Here is a 26064-nt window from a genome sequence, read left to right on the forward strand (position 1 = left end):
GTCCTGAGGGTTTGCTGCGTTCTTCTGATGGTGCCATGAGACACATGCAGCTGAAACAAGTAACGTGTCTCCCTGAGGTTACGCTCAAGTGAAAATCATCCCTTCAGTTTAGCAGCCCCCAGAATATCTATTTCCCACGTCCATAGAGCTCACCCTTATATTCTACTGTAATTTGTAAATGTAATAAATAGGAGCCAACCTCTAAATCAGAACTCTTTTCGCCGCTATCCTGCAGCCATCGCCACGAGCCATGTCTTTCCTGGCGTTCGGCCTCTGCCACCCCTTTCAGGTCCTAAATAAGGGGTCTTTCTGTGTGTGCCTTCTGTGGCATTGCTGCTGCAATTTCCTTCTTGATTGTCCTTTCAGTCACGTGTTGGAGATATATTAAATTATCATATAGATCATTTAAAGCAGAAACACTCCAAGGTGGTTGACGATTTTGAGAAATAAACATGTATTACACTGGGGCAGCCATTTCCACGAATAACAGGTCAAGTAGCAGGTTGAGTGCAGACACAGAGAAAGACGCAGTAATGTTTACTTTTGACATGATGAGGATATCGGCTTCCATTTTTGCTGCCACTACGTGATCCATGTAACATTCTCATCTATTTTTTATTTTAAATTGTTCAGAAAGGGTTTGACATATGTGTGAGGTGGTGGGTTTCAATTGGCTCTACCAACAATAGGGAATAGCTTGGAGGCATCCATGCCCTCTTGATTAAGACTTTGGTATACATATGTGTAAGGGTATGCCATGTATGCATGTCTGAATGTGTGAGCAAGTGCTTGTATGTGTAAACGTACGTGCGTACCTATAAGCGTTCATTCATAAGTGATCTGATTATATTTGTATGTATGTTTTTGTGTATATACCAGAGTGGGCGCATAGATGCATAATGCCTGCGTGCTTGTATGTGTCTGTGTGTGTACAGATGCATGTTCTTGTGTGTGTTTGTGTATGTTTTTTGTTCATACCCTAGAGTGGGTGCATAGATGTATGCATGTGTGCATATTTGTGTGTGTATGTGTCTGCATGTGTATATGTGTGTGTGCAAGTTAATGTCTGTTTGTGTGTGCTTGTATGTGTATGCGTGTATTTTTGTGGGTACAGGACCATATTTACGTATTTGTGTGTGTTTATGCGAAGAGAGTGTTAAGAATTATCTAAGTTGATCTTAGAGGGTTTTTAAGAAGGTGGATTAGAACTTTTTTTGGTAAGGGAAATTTTGAGTGATTGTTTCGAGCTGATTCCCAGTTGTAAGAGGCCAAAAGCAGAGTTGGTTGCCGAAGGTTTGCTGTTCTGTGCTTCCTCGCAGACCCATGGCTGGTTCTGATTTCTGCAGTGACAGATGTGTGCATCTTCAGAGGGCTTCAGACAGCACAAGCAGAATCGAAGAGTGAGTGACTTAGTATAGGATAAAACAAACCTTTGCGGGGTATCCTTGTCTCATTTTTTTCCTTCCCTAGATATCTTCGGTGAACACATGACACCCTCCCATATCCCACTGACATTTCAAGGATGTGCTCTGGTTGTGGAGTTCACAGGGAAACAAGGGGACAGAAAAGCCAATATGACTTTGTTGCTTACCTTGCTGGAGGAGCTGTTTGTACAAATCGCCTATAAGCTCATTGACCCGCTTCTTTAACTCCTTGTTTTCTCTGGATTTGGCCGGAGTGCAGACACTGATAGAGTTCTGATAGCGCTGATTGAAGCGCCTCGGGCTTTGCTTAACACCAGCCCCCTGCGACCCTAGGCTGCGCATTATCTGTCCCTGGCAATGCCTTGCATTTCCCGTAGTCTCTGTACCCCTCCTCTTTGTATGTGTTACTCTGATGTGCACTCTCTGTTATTTTATCAAGTGCACAGGAAGGAATGGAACAGCATTTGTCACAAAGAAAAAAGTCGTGCCTGCTCCCAATGTTCTATATTTGTGCCCCTCTTATGAGAAACAAAGTCTGTATTTCATACAGTTGAGACGTTTGTTTCAGGGTTTTGTTGCAGGGTGACGGAGGTGCAGAAGCAGCAAACTGTACAGGGACGGCTCCTCTGCTATGTCGGAGAAGCATCACCCCAACCGCAGCAAACCTTTAAAAATAAAAACGATAATAAACTCTGTTTATTAATATTTTTATTTTTAAAGGGGCGGGGCCATGGGGGTTGACAGCCATGGAGGGGAGTGTACATAGCACCCCGCTTAGTGGGCATGTATCTTTGGCCGGCCGTCTCGGGCTGACGAAACATACATGTGCACTGGGCTCTCTCCATCCCGACACTGTGCTGCCAGGTTGGAGAGAGCAGGCACAGGCTCCCAGTCTGCCTTTGACTGCCCAGCCAGGGTGCTCCAGCCAATCATAACGCTGCTGTCAGCAGGTTCATGATTGGCCGCAGCGCAGGCTGGGAGCCTGTGCCTGCAGCGCGGCGGTACGCCAAGGTAACTTTTTTTATATATATATTTTTTATTTTTGTTTTGTTCCACCTGCCCGCCTCGTTGCCCAGTCACCAACCGTGACTGAAACTGTCGCTCTTTAGCAAAGCTAGAACCAGGAATTCGAGCGGCAGATCGCATCCCTTACTTCATCTTGCAGAACCGGCCCCAGCCGGTGCAATGGAGGTGGGCCAGTGTATGTGTAATATCTAGTGATAATTGACGTAGTTTTGATGGCTAACCTTCTGTCTTTTACATCAAGAGTAGAGAGTTCTAATCCCGGCTTCACATCTTTACAAAGCATTGTGTGAAACAAGGCAATTTATTTCAGCTCTCTATCTGAAGTTATATAAAAATGTGCAATATAAACATGTAAAAACAAGTGTGCAGGGTTCTGCATTACTGCCTCAATTATATATTCCCCTTATGAAATCCTGGTCAGAAAAGTATCATATGTCTGCATAAACATGCAGAATGGCACCTTTTAGGATACGAAAGAGGGTTTTTACATTGGACTGCAATAGAATAAAATGAAGACAATGTATCCGAAAGGTCTCATTTATTAGACAAAATTAATGTTAACCTGGCCATCCATCCAGGGGATGCAAACGTCATAAAAATATCTGTGTTTCAAAAACACACATACTGCTTCGGAGCACAAGGTGGAAGAAAGAGTAAGGGAGAGGAAGAAAATATTTGGGTACTTTCACAGTTTCCTAAATCACTGCTCAGTTTCTACATCACAGGCCGTTGCCTCTGCGGTGGGTGATCTTGTACCTCTCTAGGGTGGTAGTCTTTAGCTCAATTGAATGCATGACCCTTGTAGTCCCGGTACCTGTTTGTTCACTCATCATGGTGAGGAGGAAGATCATGGTTTCCATCTATCATCTAATCCCATAGTTGTCTGGTGCTGTCAGAGCCACGCTTAGCTTCTTCCATCCTTCTCGGATCTGCAGATTTTAGACACAATGATTTTGTTTCTGAAGCAATTTTTAGGTCTTCTCTATGAGGACAGTTCCAAAAGCCCTATTGTGTGCCTACAAAGGACTTCCAGTGGACTTAAAGCCAGCCCATTACTTACCATTTACAGGCTGGCTTTATTGTCACTCTCATCTGCATGCTTCTTATTCAATGATTTACCTTCCTCTACTTGTGTTTGTCCATGGCTGCTTCACTATCCTTTTGATTGACTAAATTGTATCTTTCCTCTGCTCGCTTTTTATTGAGCTACTTATTTTTGTTTTGGTTAAGCATTTCATGAGAGTGCACTCCTTTTTGTGCTCTCTCATTCGTATGCTTTTTCCCCATGCTACATGTTACTCTCTCCATCATGTGCTGCTCTCGATATCTTCCTCTGCCTCTTGAACTGCTAGTTCTCACACTCACGTATGCTGCTTTTCCTCTTGCCCACCTGTCTTTACTTTTAATTTCCCACGCCTAATTTTAGTTGCCTATATGCTTCTGCCCACTTGCCATTGCTGCAACCCATACTCTTCTCTGCTGAGCCCAAACATTTTTTATTTTATTTTTTAGGGAAGGGATAGTCATGCAGCTGTTTTTTGTGATGAAGCACTCTGCAAAGCAGAAGGTGCTCTTGCTTTAAAAATATTCAAATTTATATTTACTAATCCAAGTGACGTCTGCCATCTTTGCTCTTTAAATAAAAAAAACAGAGTTAATGGCAGTCAAGAGCATAATCTGTCTGCTGGTCAGGCTGTTCGAGTCAGTGATATTCAACAAAGTATTTTATTTTTATTTTTATTTGATGACTTTTGCATCAATACACACATAGGAAAACAATCAGAGCATCAACCAGTGGTGCATATAGGCATACAAGGAGACCATAACCCGCAAAGATGAAAGAAAAGAGAGGGGAACAAGCAGTATTCAGAGATTACCGTATGTGAAGCAGGAAACAAACAGCACTTCAGAAACCCCTCCACATGTGAAAGTCAAGTAAAACATATTTTCTGCTTTGCAGTGAACATACCAGCACACCAAGTCACTAAGCAAATTAGTTCTGATGCCCTTCCTGTGCAAAGCACATAATGCCCCCATGAAACTCCAAGGAAGGCAAACAATCAGCAAAAGGTGTACGGGGCAATGTGCAGGGTGGAAAGGCTCCACTTGCTGGGGTGTATCGGAGGGTCTTGTGTGTGACTGCATTTGCTGAGGGAAGAGAGCGAGATTAGTGAAGGGTTATCAAAGGTCTCCTGGGTGGGAGCCCTTGGGCAGCAGTTCCCAGTACGTGGCCAGCTGCTCCTTGCAATACATCACGTCATTCAGCCACTTATCCAGCCTCGGCGCTGGGATGTTCAACAAGCTGATAATACTATTCTACTTGTGTGTTTATCTGCTGCCTTAAAGCATGCACCAGGACACCTAATTGTATGTACTGTCTTTAGGGTTGGTCACCAGTGTAGCATGCTAGAGCGTAGTGGTCTGGATGGCAGATAAGGAGAAAAAAGAAGGTAATTTAGCTGTTCAGCAAAGTGCCATGTATGGCTTTATGACAGTATCATAGAGCTTTAGGGACACAGCTCTTACCTATAGGTAGCCTATCATGTTTTAGATGTAAACATTTATCATAGGCTTTTAGCCCATTGCCAAGAGCTATACTGGTTGTTAAAGGCACTGAACCTGAGTTATAGGCCTGTGCCGCAGGCGAAGGCTTATAACAAGTGAGAGGGCCTTTCATAACTAGTATAGCCTAAGGCAGAATGGCAATAAAGCTTTTAGAACATTCCACCCTTTGAGGGTGGAATGTTCTAAATGAAAAAGGGAAAATCAGAAATACAAACTTTGGAATGTTGGAGCAGAAAGCATATACCAGCCATAATAAGCCCAGAGCTACTTCATTGTCTTCAATGAAGTTCACAACATTGCAATGTTCTAAGAACTGAGAAACCACCACTAAAAGAGAAACAGCCTCGATCAGTGTAAACATATAAACACTGATAAACACCTGCACAACCACATACCATAATTCCATCCAGATTAGGTAACGTGAGAGAGAATGAGTTTTTTTTCAATTCATTTCAGAAATATCCAACACAATGTAACTTTGTTATACAAAGGGGCAAGAAAGACTGATCTAAGATTATTCTGCTTGAGTTTTGTTGTTTATGGAGGTCACTAAAATATTGTTTACTGTTCCTTTTGTTTCCTCCAGTTTGTGTTCTTGGATTAAGGTTGCATGTTTTAGAAGCATATTTAGGTCTGATATAAGTATTTTATACACTGCAGATAATATAGGAATATTAAAACATATTTGATCATTTGGCAGGTAAAATGACTGGCTCATAGGAATTTTGGCCAATATGTATTGCTGCATTCACCCGTATACGTTGAATGGGTAAAACTCATTGATACATCAATGTATTTCAGTATTTAAGCAGGTCAGCTGCCAAAGCAAGATGTAGTGACTTCTACCTTTGAAAAGAGCACAGTGACTATGCATATGGGACAGTGCTGAAACCTTAACCCAAGACTTTCCACATACCAACATAATTCATGGCTGAAAGGTGGCCCATTGTTAAGTGTGATACCTTCAGCTAGTCCTGGCTTTTTAGTTCTATGGCACTTTACTGCTGGGGCTGTTGAGCCTATAGATATAATGTTACCAGCAAAGTTTCAAGCCCCAGAATACAACCTAATGTCAGATAAAATGTATTAACTGTTTTAAAGTGAAACATTTGCCTTGGGGACACTTGACCGCTATGAATGTCAACACAGCAACACTACTGTAAGGTAGTAGGGCAAAGAGTACAGAAAAGCATTGGTGAGCATGCTTAAGACATTAGGTTTTGTGTGCCTCAGAATACAGAGTTAGCAATTAATCTGGTACAACTCAAAATTGTTAAAGGTTTCACAAGGTACTATACAAGGTACTATGCTAGGTAGTAGGTGAATGGCCCCCAAATGTGTCCAGAAATATGTTTCCTAAAAGATTTGAATATAGCACACAACTTTTTTTATCCATTAATAGTTCTGTTAACCAGACAGAACCCTGACAGTGTGTGCGTTTGAGATAATAAAATGTGTGAGTGAGAGCACAATGCACTGACTTTCTATGCTTAAAACAGTCTAACATAAGTCCATTGGACATACTGCAAATGGGAAGACAGCACATAACATGCATTACTTCTCTTTTAAATTAATTATGTGCTAAGCAAAAAAACAACATGTTTTGTAAACACTGGGAAAACACTGTTTTTGTCTATTGTGAGGTGAGGCAGCTGAATAAAGACTGATTTTAAAGTGTTTCGAAATGCTGATAAAACACCACTGAAACCCACAAAAAATAAACACTGAAAACAGTGGAGGCTATGCATAGGTAGCCAGTGGGGCAAGGGGAGATGAATAGAAATATTGGTGTTCCCGCTGGGACCAAAGATGAAGCAAGCTCTTCATTCTGTATGAATTACAATTTAGGAGAAAGGAAAGCAGGGAGTTCTACAAAAACATAATTGCAGTAGTCTAACCTGCTGATGAAAACAAATTGAACTAGTGTTTTCTTGAAAGAGGTGGGCAACAGGGGAGTGATTTTTCTACTAGCGTTCATCATACAAAATATGTAGCAGCTTTTTTGTTGATGTGAGCTTCTGAGGAGAGCTTATCTATCTAATTGGTCCACTTATTTTTTCTATCCCAACAGACCAAATTAACTCCCTTTTATTCCATCCTAGTGCGATTTGGTATGGTGTCCTTCAAGGTTCTGCCCTTCCACCAGCAGTGTTTAACATTACATCTGTCCTCTTTGATTTGGACCTGTGTCCAAAAGTCTCCCTGCAATCCTATGCTGATGACACCCATTTTACAATAGATTTTCATTAGACTCTCAGATCAATCATGACCTGCAATGCTTTTGGAAAGCCTGACAGGACTGGATGGCAGCTAGTTTCTTATAGCTCAATCAAACCAAAATGTAGCTGATTTTCTTGAAGAATGAGTCAAAACTGGAGTTGTCTCAAGGGGCATGCATAATTACTTCAACTTGCAGTTCAGTCCCATCAACAAGACAAAGCACTTAGAGTTCTAGTTGATACAGATGGAACCACGAAGCTCGAACTTAATATAGTTGTAAGCAGCTGTTTCGACCAAGTCAATAATCTGGAGCCAGTATTACCAATCATTTCCAAGACAGTGCAAGTCACACTGCAGCAATCCTTCCTGAAAAGGTCACGGTGCAACTTCCAAATATTTAAGAAGGATACTCTTTCAGATTATTACCATTGAAAGTGTTACAATTTACAAACGAATTACATAGCAATTTACAAATGAATTTTCAACTTTCACTTGAGCCCTATCTTTAAGAAGCTCTTTCTCTAATACCATTTTTACTAGACTAGACTATGTTAGCTAATTCTGATGTACTTTGTTTACAGGGAGATCACTTTTGTAGATTATATATCTGTGTTACAGCAGAATCATCTCAAGCAGGAACCACAATAGTGTGAGGTGTGGTTAAGATCGTGTAGCAGAAAACAAAATGAAAGTGAGACATAACTTGTAAGCCACTGAACAGCTGGATTTCAGTGTGCAATTTACACTTGTATTCTTCATGTTACATTGCACATAGCAGCAATTTCAGTCGCAGAAACAAAAACCAGGTTTTCCTGAATCTCTTGATTTCTTTGTTAAAAACAGGATGACACACAATGCATGGATTTCATGTACAGACTGAGCATATTTTTGTACCCGTGAACTGGACATTTTCCATCAGGATTGGCAATGAGTGGCAGCGCCTAGTGGCGATCTCAGTAGTCTTTACCTTCTGCTATTGATCAGCAATTAATATTTTGCAATAGGCCATGACTGCAAACGGTGTCGTAACATTGCTCAGTCCCTGGTGTGATGCAGGTAATAAGGCCACTGAGCAGAGTCAGAATGTTGGCCTCTCGACCACGGTTGGCAACGTACAGACAAGTGAAACTCATCACATACCAAACATTAAATTGCTAGATGTAAAATAAAAAGGGTGCAGTTTATCGAGCAATACACCTACTTTGGGTAATATTAGTTACTTTTATATGCACTGAAGAATAACCGTGATGTGCAAAACAGGCAATCAGTGAATAGATGCAGAACTGCAGTTTAAGAACCAATACAGATATTTCAGGTTAGTACCAGATTAAGGGGGTCATTCTGACCCTGGCGGTCATGGACCGCCAGGGCCAACGACCGCGCAAGCACCGCCAACAGGCTGGCGGTGCTTCAATGGGCATTCTGACCGCGGCGGTACAGCCGCGGTCAGAAACGGGAAACTGGCGGTGTCCCGCCGGTTTCCCGCTGCCCCTGGGAATCCTCCACGGCGGCGCTGCGCCATGGGGATTCCGACCCCCTTCCCGCCAGCCTGTTTCTGGCGGTTTCCACCGCCAGAACCTGGCTGGCGGGAACGGGTGTCGTGGGGCCCCTGGTGGCCCCTGCAGTGCCCATGCCATTGGCATGAGCACTGCAGGGGCCCCCTAACAGGGCCCCATTCAGATTTTCAACTGCACCCGTCGCACCCCTTCCACTCCTCCGGCTCCATTCGGAGCCGGCATCCTCGTGGAAGGGGGTTTCCCGCTGGGCGGGCAGGCGGACTTCTGGCGGTCGCCCGCCAGCCCAGCGGGAAACTCAGAATGACCGCCGCGGTCTTTCGACCGCGGTACGGTCTTCTGGCGGTTCCCGCCAGGCCGGCGGCATCCGCCGCCGGCGGGGGTCAGAATGACCCCCTAAGTCTGCCAGTATGGTGCATTTTACAGAGAACTCATGTTATGCTTAGTGGCAGGACATGGGCACTGGCAGGGTTGGCATGTGAAGATGTACTTTAGAACCATATGAAAAAAGCCTATACAAGCAATAACTTTGTAGGTATCCACTTCACTTTCCAGTACAGTTTTTATCGTACTTGCATACAGATATTGACTCCAAAATCTATTCAGTGTGTACGTGGGGTGGAAAAGCTCAATAAACATGCCCATACCCCAATATGGTGTGTGAAAGGGTTGCATCAAATAGGAAAATATATTTCTACAAAAGAAGAAAAGAAAAAAAGGAAATGCACAATTTTTCAAAATGTCTTCAGCCATTTGTGACCCTGATGAGCAATATGCAGCACGTTCACTGGTGCAGTGTTAATGAGCGTGTACCTTTAGTATGTACAAATTGCATACAATTCCTACCAGTATTCCTTAGTGAATATTCAGACTTTTGAATAGCTTTACAAATTGTAGGAGTAAATACACTTTGGATATGTCTGATTTTTCTGAATACTTTTAGAAAGAATTTCCTTTGCGTTGTTTTAAAATGAACTTGAAAATTAATTGAGCTGGCACCAGGCACAGTGATGTCAAAGTTATAGCGTTCGTGTACCAATCCGTGAACCAATGACACACTGAGTATAAATGTACTGCGTAATGGCAGATAGAAGACGTTCTCTTTCACCGATCATAGCCATCACTGTTTGGCAAAGTAAGCACGATCATCTGAAAAAACTAGGGCTCGTGAAAAACAGAAAACAAACTCTGCAAGCTGCCTGCTTAAAAGAAGTAGCCTTAAGTACTCAAATACAATACTTTCCTTCCTTTGGTGGCCTGTGTGGCAGAAACATTAAACATCCAAATCCAGGTTATCTCCCCAGTTTCTGACACCGAGGAGGGTCATGAGGGGGTCGCGGAGAAAGCTTTACGGAAGGAGATACAGAGGATCAGTTTCACGGCCTCGACTTCCTTCATGGGGTACACAGTATGGGCTCTTTGGAGGGATTACTGCCGAACCGAAGGCCACAAAGACACTGTTGTTACCCGTGCAGCGCGTGTCCTTCCTGAGCGGACGCTATCGCTTGCAACAGGACCCTTCAAACCATCCAGGGTTGGGATAAAAACGGGAGATTGTATCAGCGCTCCCGCCATTGTGCGAGGTGCGTTCAGTTGGACTTGGATTGGCGACAGGAGATGATGAAACCTAGCTGCATCCAATCAGCTGGTTAAGTGTAATATTGTAGTAAACAATGTGTTCTCTGATGACGTTAGAGCATCAACACACTCGGCTCAGTAGACTATCTAAACTACCTGGTGTACCCTCGATTCTTCTGACAGGAGACTAATATTTCGAAGAGATCTACAATTAATTATTTAATACATAAATGTTTTTAGGTTTGCTATTGACGTGGAGAGCTGCAGGTCATGTGTTCGAAATCATCGGTGTGCAAAATTATCAAACTATCCACTTGCAAGTTGAGTAACTTTTCTTAGCGACAGCCGGGTCGGATTGGTAAGGCGGCAGTCGGGCACTGGCCTATGGGCCAATGCCTACGGGTGACCTATGGGGCGTTTTTTTATTAGGGCCGCTGTCAACTCACGACATGCCATTTATTTTATTACTCCCCTGCCAGGCAATCATCTTTCTTCAGGATATGATGAGCGCAGGAGGGGTTAGGCTGAGGTGGCTAGGGGCCAGGTATTGCTATTGTCCTCAGGCCATTCTCACCTTGGCCCCCTGAGGGACGCCATGCCCAGAAAGGTCTTTTTTCTCTGGCCCCCATCCCCTCTGGGCCATTACATTCAGGGCCTGGCTGTATGCAGGGCCTCCCTGGAGGAGAGGGGGCGGGCAGGTGATTTTGTGACCATTGGGTTATTTTCACCTCAGTCCCGTAGAGAAGCAGTAATGTGTTTTTCTTAACCCCTCCCCTGCCAGGCGATCACCCTGAGATTATGGTGGGCTGGGAGGTGACCACTCCTGCATGGTGATTTTGTGGCCTTTGGCCTCCACCTCTCTGTTACTGGAACAATGGCAGCTGTGTGCTTCACCTGACGCCTGCCCTGTCACATTTCTCTCAAACATTTTCTAGTGAGACTAAGCAAACAGTAGTTCATGAAAGGGAGCTGTCCAGGAATGTGGGGCACTTTTTGGGGACTGCCCGGGCCTAATTATGATCCCAGTCTGACCCTGAGTGACAGTATACCCCGTACCGATATGGGATACTGGCAGGACACTGGTTTGGGGAGAAAATGTTTTGTTTGAGGAAAACATGTCTTTCAGCAAGACATTTTCGACTCCAACAAGTCTCATGCATGCCCCCAAAAAATAACATGACATTTCAAGTTATTCTAAACAGAGAAAATAACACAAATTTCACTTAATACAAAAAATCAAGAATCGCACAAGGTTATGCTGGTTCATCAACATTTTTGCACAGTTCTATTTCAAACATCGAATGACTGACTCAGCCTACCATCCTTCTAGAGTTGATAAATTGATTTTTATTAAACTGAGTAATAGTATCACATATTATTTACCGCTCCTTAGAAATAGCAGAAGTGCAGTATGGAGGGCGATGTAATATTATTTGTTTTACTGACCTTAAGGCTACATAATATTTTGGATGTCACACATGACAGACCATTAGTTACTGGGCCTGAGAAACCCATCTCTCCTACTGTACAACTATCATTTTATCAACATCACTCTTTTCAGATGTTTACTTTGATAAGTTGATGCCTTATCAAATTTTACTGCATTTCTCTATTCTAGTTAGCTATAAAATGCAGGCTTTATGTAAGTGGGGGGTCCTCCGCTATTGCGGAGGAGAGTCGCCCCCCTGCTTTTAGCAGAAGGGGGAGGAAAAATAAAATGATAATAGCAAAGCATTCTTTTTTGGTGAGCTAGGTTAGGGCAGGACTGGAGGAGACTGGAAGGAGCAGTGGTTGGGGCACATAAGTGCGCACTTGTGTTTGTCTGGCCGTGTTTGGCCAGCCAAACAGACATGCGCACTTTGCATTTCTCCACCTGGCTGTATTGAGCAGCCGAAGGAAAAAGTGTACAGAGTGCTACTCCCTGTGTGAAGCAGGGCACTCACACCAATCACGGCACTGCTGTCATGCTTATGACAACAGTGTCGCGATTGGAGGGGAATCTGGAAGCCTGTGTGCTTTTGGACGAAAAGGACAGAGAAGACGAACCTGTCTCCGTAGTAGAGGTAAGTGTTTTTTTTTCCTTTATTTTTTTTTTGTTTCCACCCGCCACCTCGTTCAATGGCAGGTGCCACTGCTTTAAGTTTGCTCTACAAAAGCCGTTCTCAGGCAGAAATGATATTGTTCAGAAGTATGTCTGCACCAGTACACAATTCACCACCATTCTTTAGTGGGACAGTTGCCCTTTTGATGTAGAGTGAATCCGTGTTGCACATGAGTAATAAGGGCCACTGCCGCATCTCTGTCAGTAGCTGGTACCGCACAGCCCAACAAAAGAAGGATATGGAGGAGTCCGATGGAAGTGAACTGGCTATTGTACACTGCAGGCCATCCACGGCCCATGACCTCTGTTTGATGCCGTCTCCTGGGCGTACGTCCTTGGTGACATGGAGTTGCGCTGGACACTTATGTCTACGGGGTCACCTGCATCCCAATTAAGTCCATATTTTAGGAACCTATGGGAAGCATTTTCCTGCTTGCATGGGTTCCTTGGTGCCTCTGCTATGCTAGTGTGAGTGGAAACCTGCCTGACCTCACACCATCATTAGGGTATAGCAGTGCGAGGTCAGTGTACCTGTGCAGCAGGCTTTTTCTTCATGCAAAGTTTAGATGTGATGAGACAGTACCGCTAAGTTGAGCAACAATAAAATTCATTTAAGTATTTTATATTACCTTCGTTATTATATGACTTACAAATATGCACTGTTTGTATTGACTTTTGGTTTAGAGTAACAAATGCGATAGTCTGATGACCTAGATTTATATACTCTTTCACCTTAATTTGCATTTGTCAGGGCATCCATAATCTGTTCGTTTTACAAAATTGTCATGGGCTGACGGTCGATTTGAAGACATATTCGGTGCTTGTGATTTTGTTACTAAATGCCCATGTCGAGGCTGTACAGTCAAGATGCCCAGTCTCATAGTGGCTATGGTGTTGGCAAGAATTGCCCACTTTATGACATAGAGCTTGGATTGGTCACCTAGGATAATTAAATTCAGTATATGACATGCTTTCAGTGGCAGCGCTCCTGTTGGGAATGCAGCACAATAATTCCACATCCAGTTGCTCAAATATTTGTAGCCTGTGCACCCGCTGTTTTGTATCTGACACCCTATTTTTGTTCGAAGAATGTAGATGATTTGCTGCTCTAAAGAAATATAGACATATTGTTTCTGTATACTACGCCAGATGCAGAGATATCGGGATGTTTACTTATTGAATAAGATCTGTTCATGTCACTTATGTTTTTATCTAATGTGCTAGGAAGATCATGCCATTTGGATCAATGTTTTACTTGCTTATGTTAGTGAAATATGAAGGTATTAGAACATTCACAAACAGGATTTTAACAGTTGTGAATTCACTTTCTTAAGTTACCTCACACAATTTGACATACTCAGGGATCATAAAGAAAACATACACAAATCTACCAAAAGCTTATGTTTCTGAAAGTATGCCTAACTGTGAACTGGTGTTTTTTTTTGTTGGCATAATAAGTACTTATTTTTTACATTTTGTGCTAGGCTAAAATTGACTGTTTCTTTTTCCTTTAATTCTCCTCAGAGGCATTATTTTTCTTATTGAAAGCCCCATTCCACTAGAGCCCCTTAAATGGAAATGTGCCCTTTTACAGAGTAACCCTCGGTTTTTGCCTTGTATTGCTGAAGCAGTTTTTTGTTGGCCATAGGAATCTGTGCATTTCACTCCTGTTAACCAATGGTAAAGTGGCTGTGCCCTCCTTTAAAAGAATTCTAACATTGGTACACCCCAATTGGCACATTTAAATTACTTATAAGGCCCTAGTAAAAGGTACTATCGATTTATTGCCCCAGGAACAGGTAGTTCCATATATAGAACTACCTGTTCCCCCGCCAGTAAATTTCGCCATTACTGGATGCCAGCCGGGTGTCATATTTTAAGCTATGATGCTAGCCGGCGGTAAGGCCCAGTTACTCTAACCGGGAGGGGGAGGCATAGGAAAAACTGGAGGTTGTGCGTAAAAGAATGGCGCTAGTCAGGTTAGAGTTAAAAAAATGACTCTAACCTGATTAGCGTAATTATTTCCACGCATAACCCACATGGACATGACTCCTGTCTAAGTAAAGACAGAAGTCATGCCCCCCAGCCCAATGGCCATGCCCAGGGGACTTAAGTCCCCTTAAGCCCAAGTTAGCCTCCCCATGGCACTTTGCAAAACAAATAAAAATACTTACCTGGACTTACCTGGGTTGGGTCCCCTCATCCTTAGGTGTCCTCCAGGTGTGGGTGCGGGTCAGTGGGGGTGTCCCTGGTGGCAGGGAAGGGCACCTGTGGGCTTTTTCCGTGGTCTCTGACCATGGAAAAAGGCCCACAGGTCCCCTAACGCCTGCCCTTACCCAGGCGTTAAATAATGGTGCTAAGCAGGCTTAGCGCCATTATTTAAGGCCCTCCTCCTCCTGTGCGTGATTTTTGCATGGGAGGATAAATAAGGCGCTAGGGCCCTTGAGTCATTTTTGCCTGGGAATGTCTGCGTTGCATCTCATTGATGCAAGGTAGTTTTATGCAGGCAAAAAATGACCTTAACTCCAATATTTTGGTGCTAGACATGTTTAGCATCAAAATATAAACATGGAGTAAAGTTTGCGCTGGACTTGCGTTAAAAAAAATTACACAAATCCAGCACAAACAGAGTATAAATATGCCCCTATGAACTTTGCAGGATTAGTACCAAACATTTTAGCGCTAATCCTGCAAAGTACCACAGTAACATCAGAAATTATGATGCTATTGATCCTAGTGTGCACCATGGTGCAGCATATCATTAATTAGGCAAACACATGGTGGCGTTAGAGGGGGCGCAATGGGGTGCAAGAAAAGTGTTTCTTCATATTATGAAGCACCACTTTTCTTAAATCTGTGCCAACATTTTTTTTTTGGACACCGAGCTGTACAGAAATGGTGGCAAATCTGGTGCTGCACTAGTTTGAGTGTGTTCCTAATTTAAGAGCCAAACTGCACACAAAAAGTAGATTAAGCAAAGTGCTTTTCATTCTTTTTAATGTGACCTAGGCAGCTCACCTCTTGATTTATTTCTCAAGGTGTGTTTCTTATGTTTATTTCATTTGATTTATGTATAAGGGGTTATGCATTTATGTATTGGTTATTTTCCGATGTTATTATCTACTTGCTCTTTATTCATGTAAGTGCATTTTTTTATTCGTTTTACCTTCATTTATGTCCTCATTTATACTTTATTGTTTTTTGTACTTATTTGATCTTTATTTGCTATTTTATCAAACATGCATGTTTTGTAATGCATGTCAGGGGTTAGATCTTTTTGAGGAAAAACAGAGTTTATTTGAATGAGAAGCATAGAGGGAATATCCTGGCGAGCAGACAACCCTCACATGTCTTATGGATTTTAACTGCCTATTAAATGTCTCCAATAAAATTCATCATTTTATGGTGTGCCTCACTCTACAATCTGTAGAAAACATTTATTGTAATTATTTAGGGCCACATGTACAAAGCGTTTTTCTAGTCAGAAAAATGCTTTTTGGGATGCTCAAAGTCCAAATTTCAGTTCAATAGCTTGCTACCTAATCGCAATTTGGGTTTTGCCATTCGGTCATGTTGAGGGCGTCCCTTCCTACTAACAAATGGGAAAGATATGTACAAATGTTTTGCGACTGGAATGTGGTTGCAAAACATCCGAAGTTTACTACCAAAACAAAGTTAGTGGTAACCCACTCTCAAATCGGAAGGGGTCCCTAAAAGGACCTCTTCTCTTTTGAGAATGGTGGGAAAATAATTTTTTAAGAGCAGCCAGTGGTCCTATGGACCACTGTCTGCTCTTAAAAAATTTAAATTAAACTTAAACATTTCATTTTTTTCTTTTTAAATGCATCTTGTTTTGCTTTAAGAAAAATGGGCTGTGTTTTTTAAAAAAAAGATTGTTTTATTTAAAAGCAAACATAGAAATGATGGTTCGCTGAGCCCAGAAGGCCACCATTCCTGTGATGACTGCGATTACTAATGGGTCACAAATCACACCCTACCTCATTATTATTCATGTGGTGGGCCCTTTTGCGACCCACTATGAATTGCAAATGCAACTCTAAAGGGTTTCATATATTTAAAATAGCAATTTCCTAATTGCAATTCACAGGAAATCGCAATTAAATCGATAATACAAGCGTTGGTGAATGTGGCCCTTAATGCATATTGCTTTGCATTCCTTGACAATTCCTTTAACAATTTAAGTGTAGCATGCCGATGCACCATGCAGTTTGTATCATAGATATTTTGCTTCACTTAAATTCTGCTTATTTTTCTTAGTGATGCATAAAACCATTTTAAACTCACATTTTCATAGACACATGGACATTCAACAGTTTTTCCTGCTTGTTTTATTTATGTATTGAGGGATTTTATGAAGCACAGCCTGTCACCCTTTATTATCTTTAAAGTACTGGTCGGTATAGTAGATATTTTGTGACAGAGTCAAGAGAGGAATTAGAATTCAAGAAGATGTTCTAGATATATGGCGAAGATAGCTTGTGAAGCCAAAACGCATTGATAAATTGCCAGAGATAGAGTAATAAAATATGATTTGTGTAGTGTCTGTGTTAACTTTGTTTAGTGACACAGCTGTGGCTGGAAATTGGGGAATATTTATACTTGAATAGGAGGACTTTAGGGAAAAGAATGGAGGGATTTAGGGAGCGACACGGAAATACAGACACCCACCGTTCACCCATATATATATATATATATATATATATATATATATATATATATATATATATATATATATATATATATATATATATGCACTCTTTTCTGGATGAACCATGGTCTGTATCATTAGCAATGAGATTTGTAGGTTGAGTTTAATCTGACAAAAAGGATAAGAATATTCTAATCCATCAAGACAATCTCATGTGCTAGGAGATGTGGAGAACAGTTTGGGATCTGCTATTGGCCATTAATCCAGCAATTTTCCACCCAATCTTCGAAAGGAGAAGCAAATTACAATATTGCAATTTAAAATCCAACAAATAATCCACGTTTACCTCTCTGATAATATGATCTCAACTAGAATTGTTCAATTCAACATTTTTCCATTACCACAATTCACATCACTTATGTGCCCATCACTGGCTTCAACCTGAAAGCCACTATTACAGTATTTTAACCATTATAATTATAATACAAGAGCCATGTCTACATAGTGTATGCCGATCAGAAAGCAATGACCATTCTTAATTTAATCCCTACATCAAAACCTTCCCCTTTAGCAGGGAGAAAAAAATTGCCCTCACTGTCAAGTCTTTGAGTCAAGTGAGTTTTGACCTCAGTCTTCTGACCTTTTGATCCTACTTCAATCTTTCCTAAGCAGCATGGCCCCATGGAGATAAAGTCTACTCAGTGTCATTGTCTGTAGTTTCTGCTAGTCAGTGGCGTTGGTCACCCACCTTCCAGTCATAATCCCTCGAGGGACATACATTCTCCAGAAATAACTTGCCTGATATACCATATCGTTTTCCAATAACAGGGTTAATTACTAATAATAACATTCATAGGTGCCTGTTGCATAATCAGCTTATCCACAAGTAGTAAGCACTCCTCCACTGCAGTACAACAGATAAATCGTGAAAATTAAAAGGCACTGCAGAAAAAAGAAAATGGTAAACCATTCATCGAGGCTCAATTTGGGCAGTCATTAATAACAGCACGAGTCAATAGTAAGCCTTAAAAAAGAATGTTTGGTCAATATGTAAAGCAATAATTTAAAACCCTGGTTCAAATTCACAAAATATTTTGTTTACTAGTGTGTATTCTGAGTGCAAAATACAATAACCGAAATCACAAGGGATGCCTGTACTTCCTTCATTTATGCTTTGCAGAAGCAGATGCCGTTCAGATATGGTGAGTGCTGTGAGCAGAAACAAGCCTGGATAGAGTAGGGGGGTGAACTTTGCTCGATGCTCATTCAACCTCTGAATGGCCTAGAAGGCCTCCCCTCTGATATGATGTACCTTCCCATTCATGAGTGTGGGTTAATGAGCCTGCTAATATCAGCAGACTACATTTCTCCCACCCACATGTGTCTCTGAAATCAAGAAGTTGTTAAGTGACAAACAGAGAGGGAAGAAGAGTGGCAATAGCACAAAAGTCACATTCAATTGCCAGTCTGCTCACAAGACTCAGACCTGACTTTTGAAATGGACACTTTTGTATTAATGTTACACAGCTGAGTTGATAACTGTGCTTCTCACGAGGGACATTGTGAAGATGGTTCCAGGGGGCATAGCCACAAAGGTACATTTACCCATGTAAATTCATGTGTTCATTCACTTTTGTAGCTAGTTGTAACTTTACACTTTTGCTATTCACCATCACCAAGAAACTCTTAGGTGCCTCCTTGCACAGCTCCACCTCTTGGTTGAGTGCCCTACACCAGGATTTTTGCACGTAGTTAGAGAGCTCGGAAGCAGTGCCAAGATCGCCCTATGGTAAAACATAAGGAAAAACACTGAAGTGCATTAATCATTAAATAAAACATTTAAAATATTTTAATCTAAAATATATAAAATATAATATTAATGTAAAATAATTTAACAAATGTATCTTAAACCTAATTCTAATAATATAAAATGTTATAGCACATTTACTTAAATGTGTAATAAATCATTATGTTTTTCACTTTCTAGAATCAATTTAAAGCATTTCTATCTTTTTAACAAAAGTGTAAAATTATAATTATCTTTTTTTAAATTAAACAAAATAGATGTATTTATCTTAAAAGTTGAAATAATATAATTTATTAACATTAGTTCTTATGGGCAGGTTCCCTGGAATTATGCAATTACTTGGCTGTGGTATTTACCTTATAATTATGGATTGGACTCATTTGTCAAATACTCAATCAGCGGCTGCATAATCTTAACATTTTAACATAACTTTGTTTCTAGCTCTGTTAGATGAAAACTTAGTAACAACGTTGCAATATGAGTTCTAGCACAGTTGAAGGCCCTTCACAAAGATCGATGGTTCAACTTTTAGTTGCTTCGTGCTCTATTTGGTTGTTAAACTAGTTCTGATGAGGTGAAATCTTCCCCCAGACAGTGGTAGCTTGTGTAAAAATTGCAAAATAACGAAGTGGTGCCATTAAAAATCGTGCTGCATTATGTCATAAAATTTACCTTTTTTCTGCATAGTTTAGTCAGCCCTCTTGCATACTTTTGTTATTCCCTGCTACATAATTTCAGTGGCCTTGCCTTTGAGATATTATTTAAATCCTTAGCTGCATTGTTTTACATATATGTGAGCGGCAGTATCTGTGAGTGGCCTTTTGTGATGCTGGACATAGTCCAAGGCTGTGGTGGAGTCCATTTGGGTGGAGTTATTTGTTTTGGAACCATTTTCGCTACAGAAAGCTTAGAGTGAAGTTGTGAATAGCAATGGGTTGGTGTTTGTATTTCCTTTTTGCTCCCTAAATCCCTCGGCAGTCCTCCTTTAACTCCTCATTCTTCAGCCACACCTCTGCCCTCCCACAATTATTACTGAAAAGTAGATCTATGAGTGTAGAGATCCCCATACATGTGGCTCAAACCTTCACATAGAAAAGACAGGAGTGGCTGGGGTCTCCACACTTAGGTTAGTGAATAGCATTTTGTAGTTCATGAATAATACAACTTCATGTACTACAAAATGAAGTTTTTGGCTAGGCTCCCATGCGTCTCAATAGTTTTGAATGAGAAATTCAAGAGTATTTGGCAATGCATCCCCGATAAACATAATTAAAAACAATGGGCCTCATTACGACTTCGACAGTCCTTTTCTAGGACTGCCGAAGCTGCTGGAGGCAAAAGACCACCAGTGCTGGCGGTCTGTTGCCCGCCATATTAGGCGTTCTTGGAGGACTTCCGCCCATTTGTGGGCGGAAGTCTGGCTCCGAAGTGGCGGGTGCATCGCCAGCACTGCCTCACCAGCAGGACTCCACCCGCCATATTACAAGCCATAATACGGCGTGTCGGAGTCCTGCTGGCATGGTGGTGCTGGTGATGCAAGACTGCCAGGACCCATCCCCTCTCGGTCGTCCTCCTTGAAGTAGAAGGTAAGTGGGCATCTGAAAGGGGTTGAGGGTGTCTGTGTGTGTGGGTGCGTGTCTGCGGAGGGGGAGTGGGATGGAGAATGCATGTGTGTATAAGAGTGAATGTGAATGTGTGTGTATGTGCACATGTATGGAGGTGCCTGTGTGGATGAATGTGAGTAAGTGGGGGTGTCTGAGTGCATGTTTGTGAGTGAGTGGGGGTGTCTGTGTGGATGTATGCATATGCTGAGGGGTGTGTATGTGAATGCATGCATGGGTGAAGGGGTGGTGGGGTGTTTGTGATGTGTGGACAGGTATTGGGGATGTGTGCAAGTGTGTGCCGGTGACAGGAATGGAGATTCCGGTCACTGGGTGCGTGATCAGCAGGGTTTTCATGGCAGGGTGACCACCACGGAAAGCCTGGCGGTTTGCAGACTTGTAATCCAGTGGGCAGGCTGAGGCCTGCCACAGAGTTGGAGGTGCTTACAACCATCAGCAGCGGTGCGACCGCACCGGTGGGACAGGTGGCATTGTGGAGGCTTGGCGTCTGCCAAGTCCCACAACTCGTGATGTGCTGTCCTTACCGCCGGGTCAGCGGCGGATGGACCACTACGGCGAGGCTGGCAGTCTCATGACCATCAGCCTCATAATGAGGGCCACTGTTTCTAATTGGTTTAAAGCTTATTTGTTACAAACATTTTATGCTGAAGAAGTGCCTGATTCTGCGTTCAGTTCAGATATAACATCTAATGATTGTCCTTAGCGGCACTTCTAAGGTCAGACTTCAGCTATGGCACACCTTTTAATTTTTCAGTTCTGTCGCGTCTTATATTTAAACTGTGAAAGTGTGCCGTCTCCAGTTCATCTCACAAGCCCCTTTCTGCCGTTAACTGTAAACTGACAATGAGAGTTATAATTGATCATAATTTGAATGTTTTTTCTGGCTATTATTTATTGATTGTTATATTTCTAGAAGGATAAGAATCAAGAAAACATTCTGAATTGAAATGCTGTTCAATTTCCTAGCACGTTCAATAGATAGCGGATCTGACACAACACTGTACAGCTTTGAAGAAAATGCTGCTACTATGTATCCCATGTATTCCTATACTCTAAATGTACAAATATCCTTAGTCCGTATATGTAAAGTAGTTAGGTCAACTTTGTGAAGTTCAGAAACCCCTCTCCTACTTGTAGTTTGGCAACTATATTTGGAATTTGTACTGTATAAGCCACCCTGTTGTATAGCAAGAGCTTCCAGACTCAGCACATTCCATAATAGGCAGGTATTAATAAAGGGTATGCACATGATGGTCAAAAACGCACCAGTCACTGCTCATTGGCCTTGCAAATAAAACCTGATTCTCATGTTTATAATAAACGGGCTTTTTATGACTGGCATAATCTTGCAGAACTTTTCTAAAATTGTAATACCCCTGTCATATGAAATTCCCAAAACTACGTCAATATGCCATGATGTATGATTAGACTCGTTTGTGCACTTCATGCTAAAGGATAGCACTAAATGTGGTTTTGTATTTCACATAATTACACATAATTTTTCATCATTTTCCTAAAATTTCAAGGAATTACACAGAACAAAATTACACTAATGTCATACACCAATTCTTCAACTGTTGCCAATCTACAAACTATGGGGCATATTTACAGGAAAGTGGCGCATTATAGATGATGCACCCCTCTTCTTGCTCCCCCCTACCAGCACTTAACGACACCATAGTTGTGCCATATTTACAATATGGTGCACCATGGTGGTCGTTAGCACAACAGTGTCAACATTTTTTACGCTATTGTGGCGCTTTGCTACACTAGCATTAAAACGTTTGACGCTAGTGCAGCAAAGCACAGGGAGGCCCATTGAAAATAATGGGCGCATCATTTTAGTGGCTGCTCTGAGTAGACGTTAAAAATGACGGAAAACATGGTGCAGTGCAATGTTGTAAATTTCATTGTGCCGTTTTTTCAGGCCTCAATGAGCCGGAACACCCCATCTTGCATACGTTATGCCTGACGCAGGCATAATGTGGCTCTAGGGGTCGCAAAGTGGCGCAATGTAAGCATTGCGCCACTTTGAAAATATGGTGCGGCAGAAAAGCCACCTTAGCGCCACCTTAGCATCAAACAAATGACACTATGGTGGTGCAAGGGGCTTGTAAATATGCCCCTTTGTATCATTTACTTTGTATTCTAAACCCACTATGGAATACTGGTCGTGTTTACAGCAAATGCTGTCTTCTCTGTTAATACTGCTGCTTTGAGGCTTTCTTCTATTCATGATTTTCAAAGGCCCTTCACCTGTACCAATTGTGTGTCCCTGCTCAGACTGGGAGCTCCCTGGTAGAAGTCACTGCAGACAGTATTTAATCCATGTGTCCTGTCTCGTGTTCTTGCCAGGTGATGAAGAGGGTAGCCAAGAGACAGCAGAGTCAGATGGTGACGCACAGTCAGAAAAAGCATTGCAACCCAAGGTGGAGATCGATGACTGGGACGGACCAGGTATGAAGGAAATATTGACAATATTCTTTACTGAATTAAATAAATGAGAGGTTTTGATTCGAAGGAGGTCTAAGGATTATCTATCCACTACATTCCATTACTCAACACACTGTGTACAAGGCTTCCTCCTTTGAATGTTGATGTAGTTTATTTAATACTTAAATTGCTATTCTGGGTGTTGGTGAGAATTATTAAATTGTGAAAATAATGAAAGGAAATGTTATATCAGTGGTTCATCTGGTTCATGGGGATTACAAACCTTCATATTATCCCTGGCTATTTATTGAATCTGGCGTTAATGTATCATTTGTGTCACCACAACACAGTATCCTCAGAGGATGTAAAGAATCTGTAGCTTCTATTAAAAAGTATCAAGTCATAATGTAACTGAGGTGGTAGAACTTTCTGCATCACGGATAGTTATTATTTTTCTTTTAACCACTAGGTATACTGGAAGAATAAAGTATAATTCTAAATGAAAGATTTCACACTCACCACTCCGAGCACGTGCAGTGCTGACTGCGGTACATCAACGACTGTCTACAGGTTGAACCGATCAAACATCATGCTGTTTGATTGGTTTCGTTTTTAGACAGATGCTGATGTACCGCAGTTGGTACTGCACATCAGTTTGTAGACAGACGCTGATGTATCGCGGTCAGTACTACACATTATCGGAGTGGTGACTGTGCATAACATATACATTTAGATTAAGGTGATCCATGGTAATGGCATTAAAGATTTCCAGTGGTGAAAGTTAAGAAGATAAATGGTCAATTTTCCAAAGAATAGTCCACTGTGATTGTAGATAAAAAGGAGTATCGCTCACCAAATTTGAGAGTTTCCATATTACCTGGTCCTAAGGAATAATTCCAGAACACAAGATTGAACAAACATATTGGGAGAATATAATTATTAATAAAATTATAGCCCAGTGTGGAGATATGTATGTAAAAAAGTAGATGCGTTTGAGATTGCACTCCTTTTCAAATATGGAAAATCTGTATATGTGGTAGTCCTGAGGAAGGTGGTATATATACAAGAGGGGGATATATACAGGGGTCCTCCTACATGTTGACAAAAAAAAATTGTATACACAATCTACAGGCACTTGGGGGCCGAATTGACTTCAGTGGACCGGAAGACCCGTTCACGGAACTTCTGACGGGGAGGTTTCTGCCTTACTGACTACCTCCCTGCCAGCCCCATTGCAACTTTCCTGCTTGGCTGATGGACTGAAACTAAGGTTTCCGCCCATCAGCCCAGTTGAAAAGTGGCAGCGGCCTTGTTGCCAGCTAATAATTGAGCAGACCCCAATGCTGCCGTACACGGGGGCCCCCTGCAACCTTGTAATGCACACTGTCTGCACAGCACACATTGCGCATTATGAGGGTCTGGGCAGCGGGCCCCTGCACTGCCCATGTCATAGGCCCTAGGAATGGGCAGTGCAAGGGCCCCTGTGTGGCCCCCTACACCTGACGTCCGCCAGCCATTCCATGGCAGTGAAACCCCCATGAAAAGGCTGGCGGAGAACCAGGTTGTAATCAGGAGAGCAGAGCCGAGTTCCGGGCTGCCCTGGTTGATTGCAATCTGCACCCGCTGTCAGCCCATCAGGATCGAAGATCCTGGCAGAAATGGTGGTAGGTTGGTGGGGCTGGCAGTCAACCTCATAATGTGGAGGTCGCACCGCCACAACCACGGCGGTCCGACAGCCACCGCGAGTCTAGCGGTCTGAGGACCGCCTCACTCGTAATCAGGCCCTTGGTGTATTTTAATGTTATCAATTGTGATTCATGGATAGCTAGTGAAATGTCAGAATAGATGTGCCTGTTTAAATGACAGATTATTGTGTATCATTATTGTAAGAATGAGGTATGAATGTGAAAGATATAATTAGCAGTAAAATTGATAATCATTAAAGGGAGACTTTGTGATTTGGTCTTACAGTGATTAAATAATATAAATGTGCAAAAGACCATCAGGTTAATGAACTCTAGTAGGGTGACATCTATGACAATATCCTGGGTGCATCTTGTGAGGGAATGTATAATCGTGGGCCTTTCAGTTTTGTCGTTTTTCAAATTGAGCATAGAATAGAGACATCTCTAAATCATGGATAGTAGCTATTGTGCAACTGTTGTTGAAAAAGGTTTTAAACTAGACTCTAAATGTTACAGGTTGGTTTGACAGGTAGATGCCTTTATGAAAGTGTTTGAATGAAATAATTAATATTGAGATTTAAATTTAGTGTATTTTGGCTAAGTGGTTTGGCAGTTACATCTAGTATTATCAACAAAAGCAAGCAGGATTTAAGACGCGTTGTTCTACAAGTGACAGATGTTTGGTTCTATGGGAGATTGCCAAAAGATACACAGAGCAAAAGAGTGCTTTATATTATTATATTATGACTCCTGAGTGACCTACAATAGTGTGGATAGAACTTTGTTGCTGGGTAAGTTAGGTAGGTGGATATGCCCCAAAGCTCCTAAGTAATATCCAATGTCTATATTCCAGAGGTTGGTTCCTAGTAGACACATCTTTAAATAGAAGGTTTGACATTGAAAATACTATTGATGAATTGTTGTAGGCAGGGTTGTCTATTACTTTGTTTAGTATTTTATGGTAGGTCTGCTATTAGCCATTTATTTTCTCTTATACTTTTCCTCAAAAATAGGTGAATACTTTTTAGGTAGCTTCTAGTCTCCAGATGATTTGGCTCACTTGTCTGTGACCTCCCTGAGTTTGAAGCAGAGGATTTCATACCTGAAAAAAATATTGTGGGGAAAAAGAAAGTAAACATGAATATAGTTAAAATCCAAGCTCTTCTTTTGGGTGGAAAAAAAAAGTGTTCACATTGTTGGGTGGTAGGGAATGACCTTCATAAGATAGTTAGTGGTACCTAAATTGTGTAAAAAACATCAAGCCACTCTACTATTGTGGCCACCGTAATAAGATTTAATAAACAATATGTTGGTTTTGCTGCCAACCCGATAGCTAGATTCCTTAAAGGTAAAATCAAACAAACCCCTGGCACTTCATGCTATTGAGTTAATAATACTGAAAATTGTTTTGAGCTTTGTG

The 26064-nt window shown here is 41.8% G+C and overlaps 1 protein-coding gene across 1 annotated transcript in view; it reads left to right on the plus strand.

The window, feature by feature from the left end:
* ZFPM2 (zinc finger protein, FOG family member 2) overlaps positions 1-26064 on the plus strand; it is a 578803-nt gene that overhangs the window by 152003 nt on the left and 400736 nt on the right. Inside the window, exon 3 of the mRNA XM_069220606.1 lies at positions 22882-22983. Within this exon, the coding sequence (XP_069076707.1) occupies positions 22882-22983 (102 nt within the window). The remainder of the gene's footprint in view (positions 1-22881; positions 22984-26064) is intronic.

The sequence above is a fragment of the Pleurodeles waltl genome, chromosome 2_2 (assembly GCF_031143425.1).
Source record: "Pleurodeles waltl isolate 20211129_DDA chromosome 2_2, aPleWal1.hap1.20221129, whole genome shotgun sequence".
NCBI classification, from domain to species: Eukaryota; Metazoa; Chordata; class Amphibia; order Caudata; family Salamandridae; genus Pleurodeles; species Pleurodeles waltl.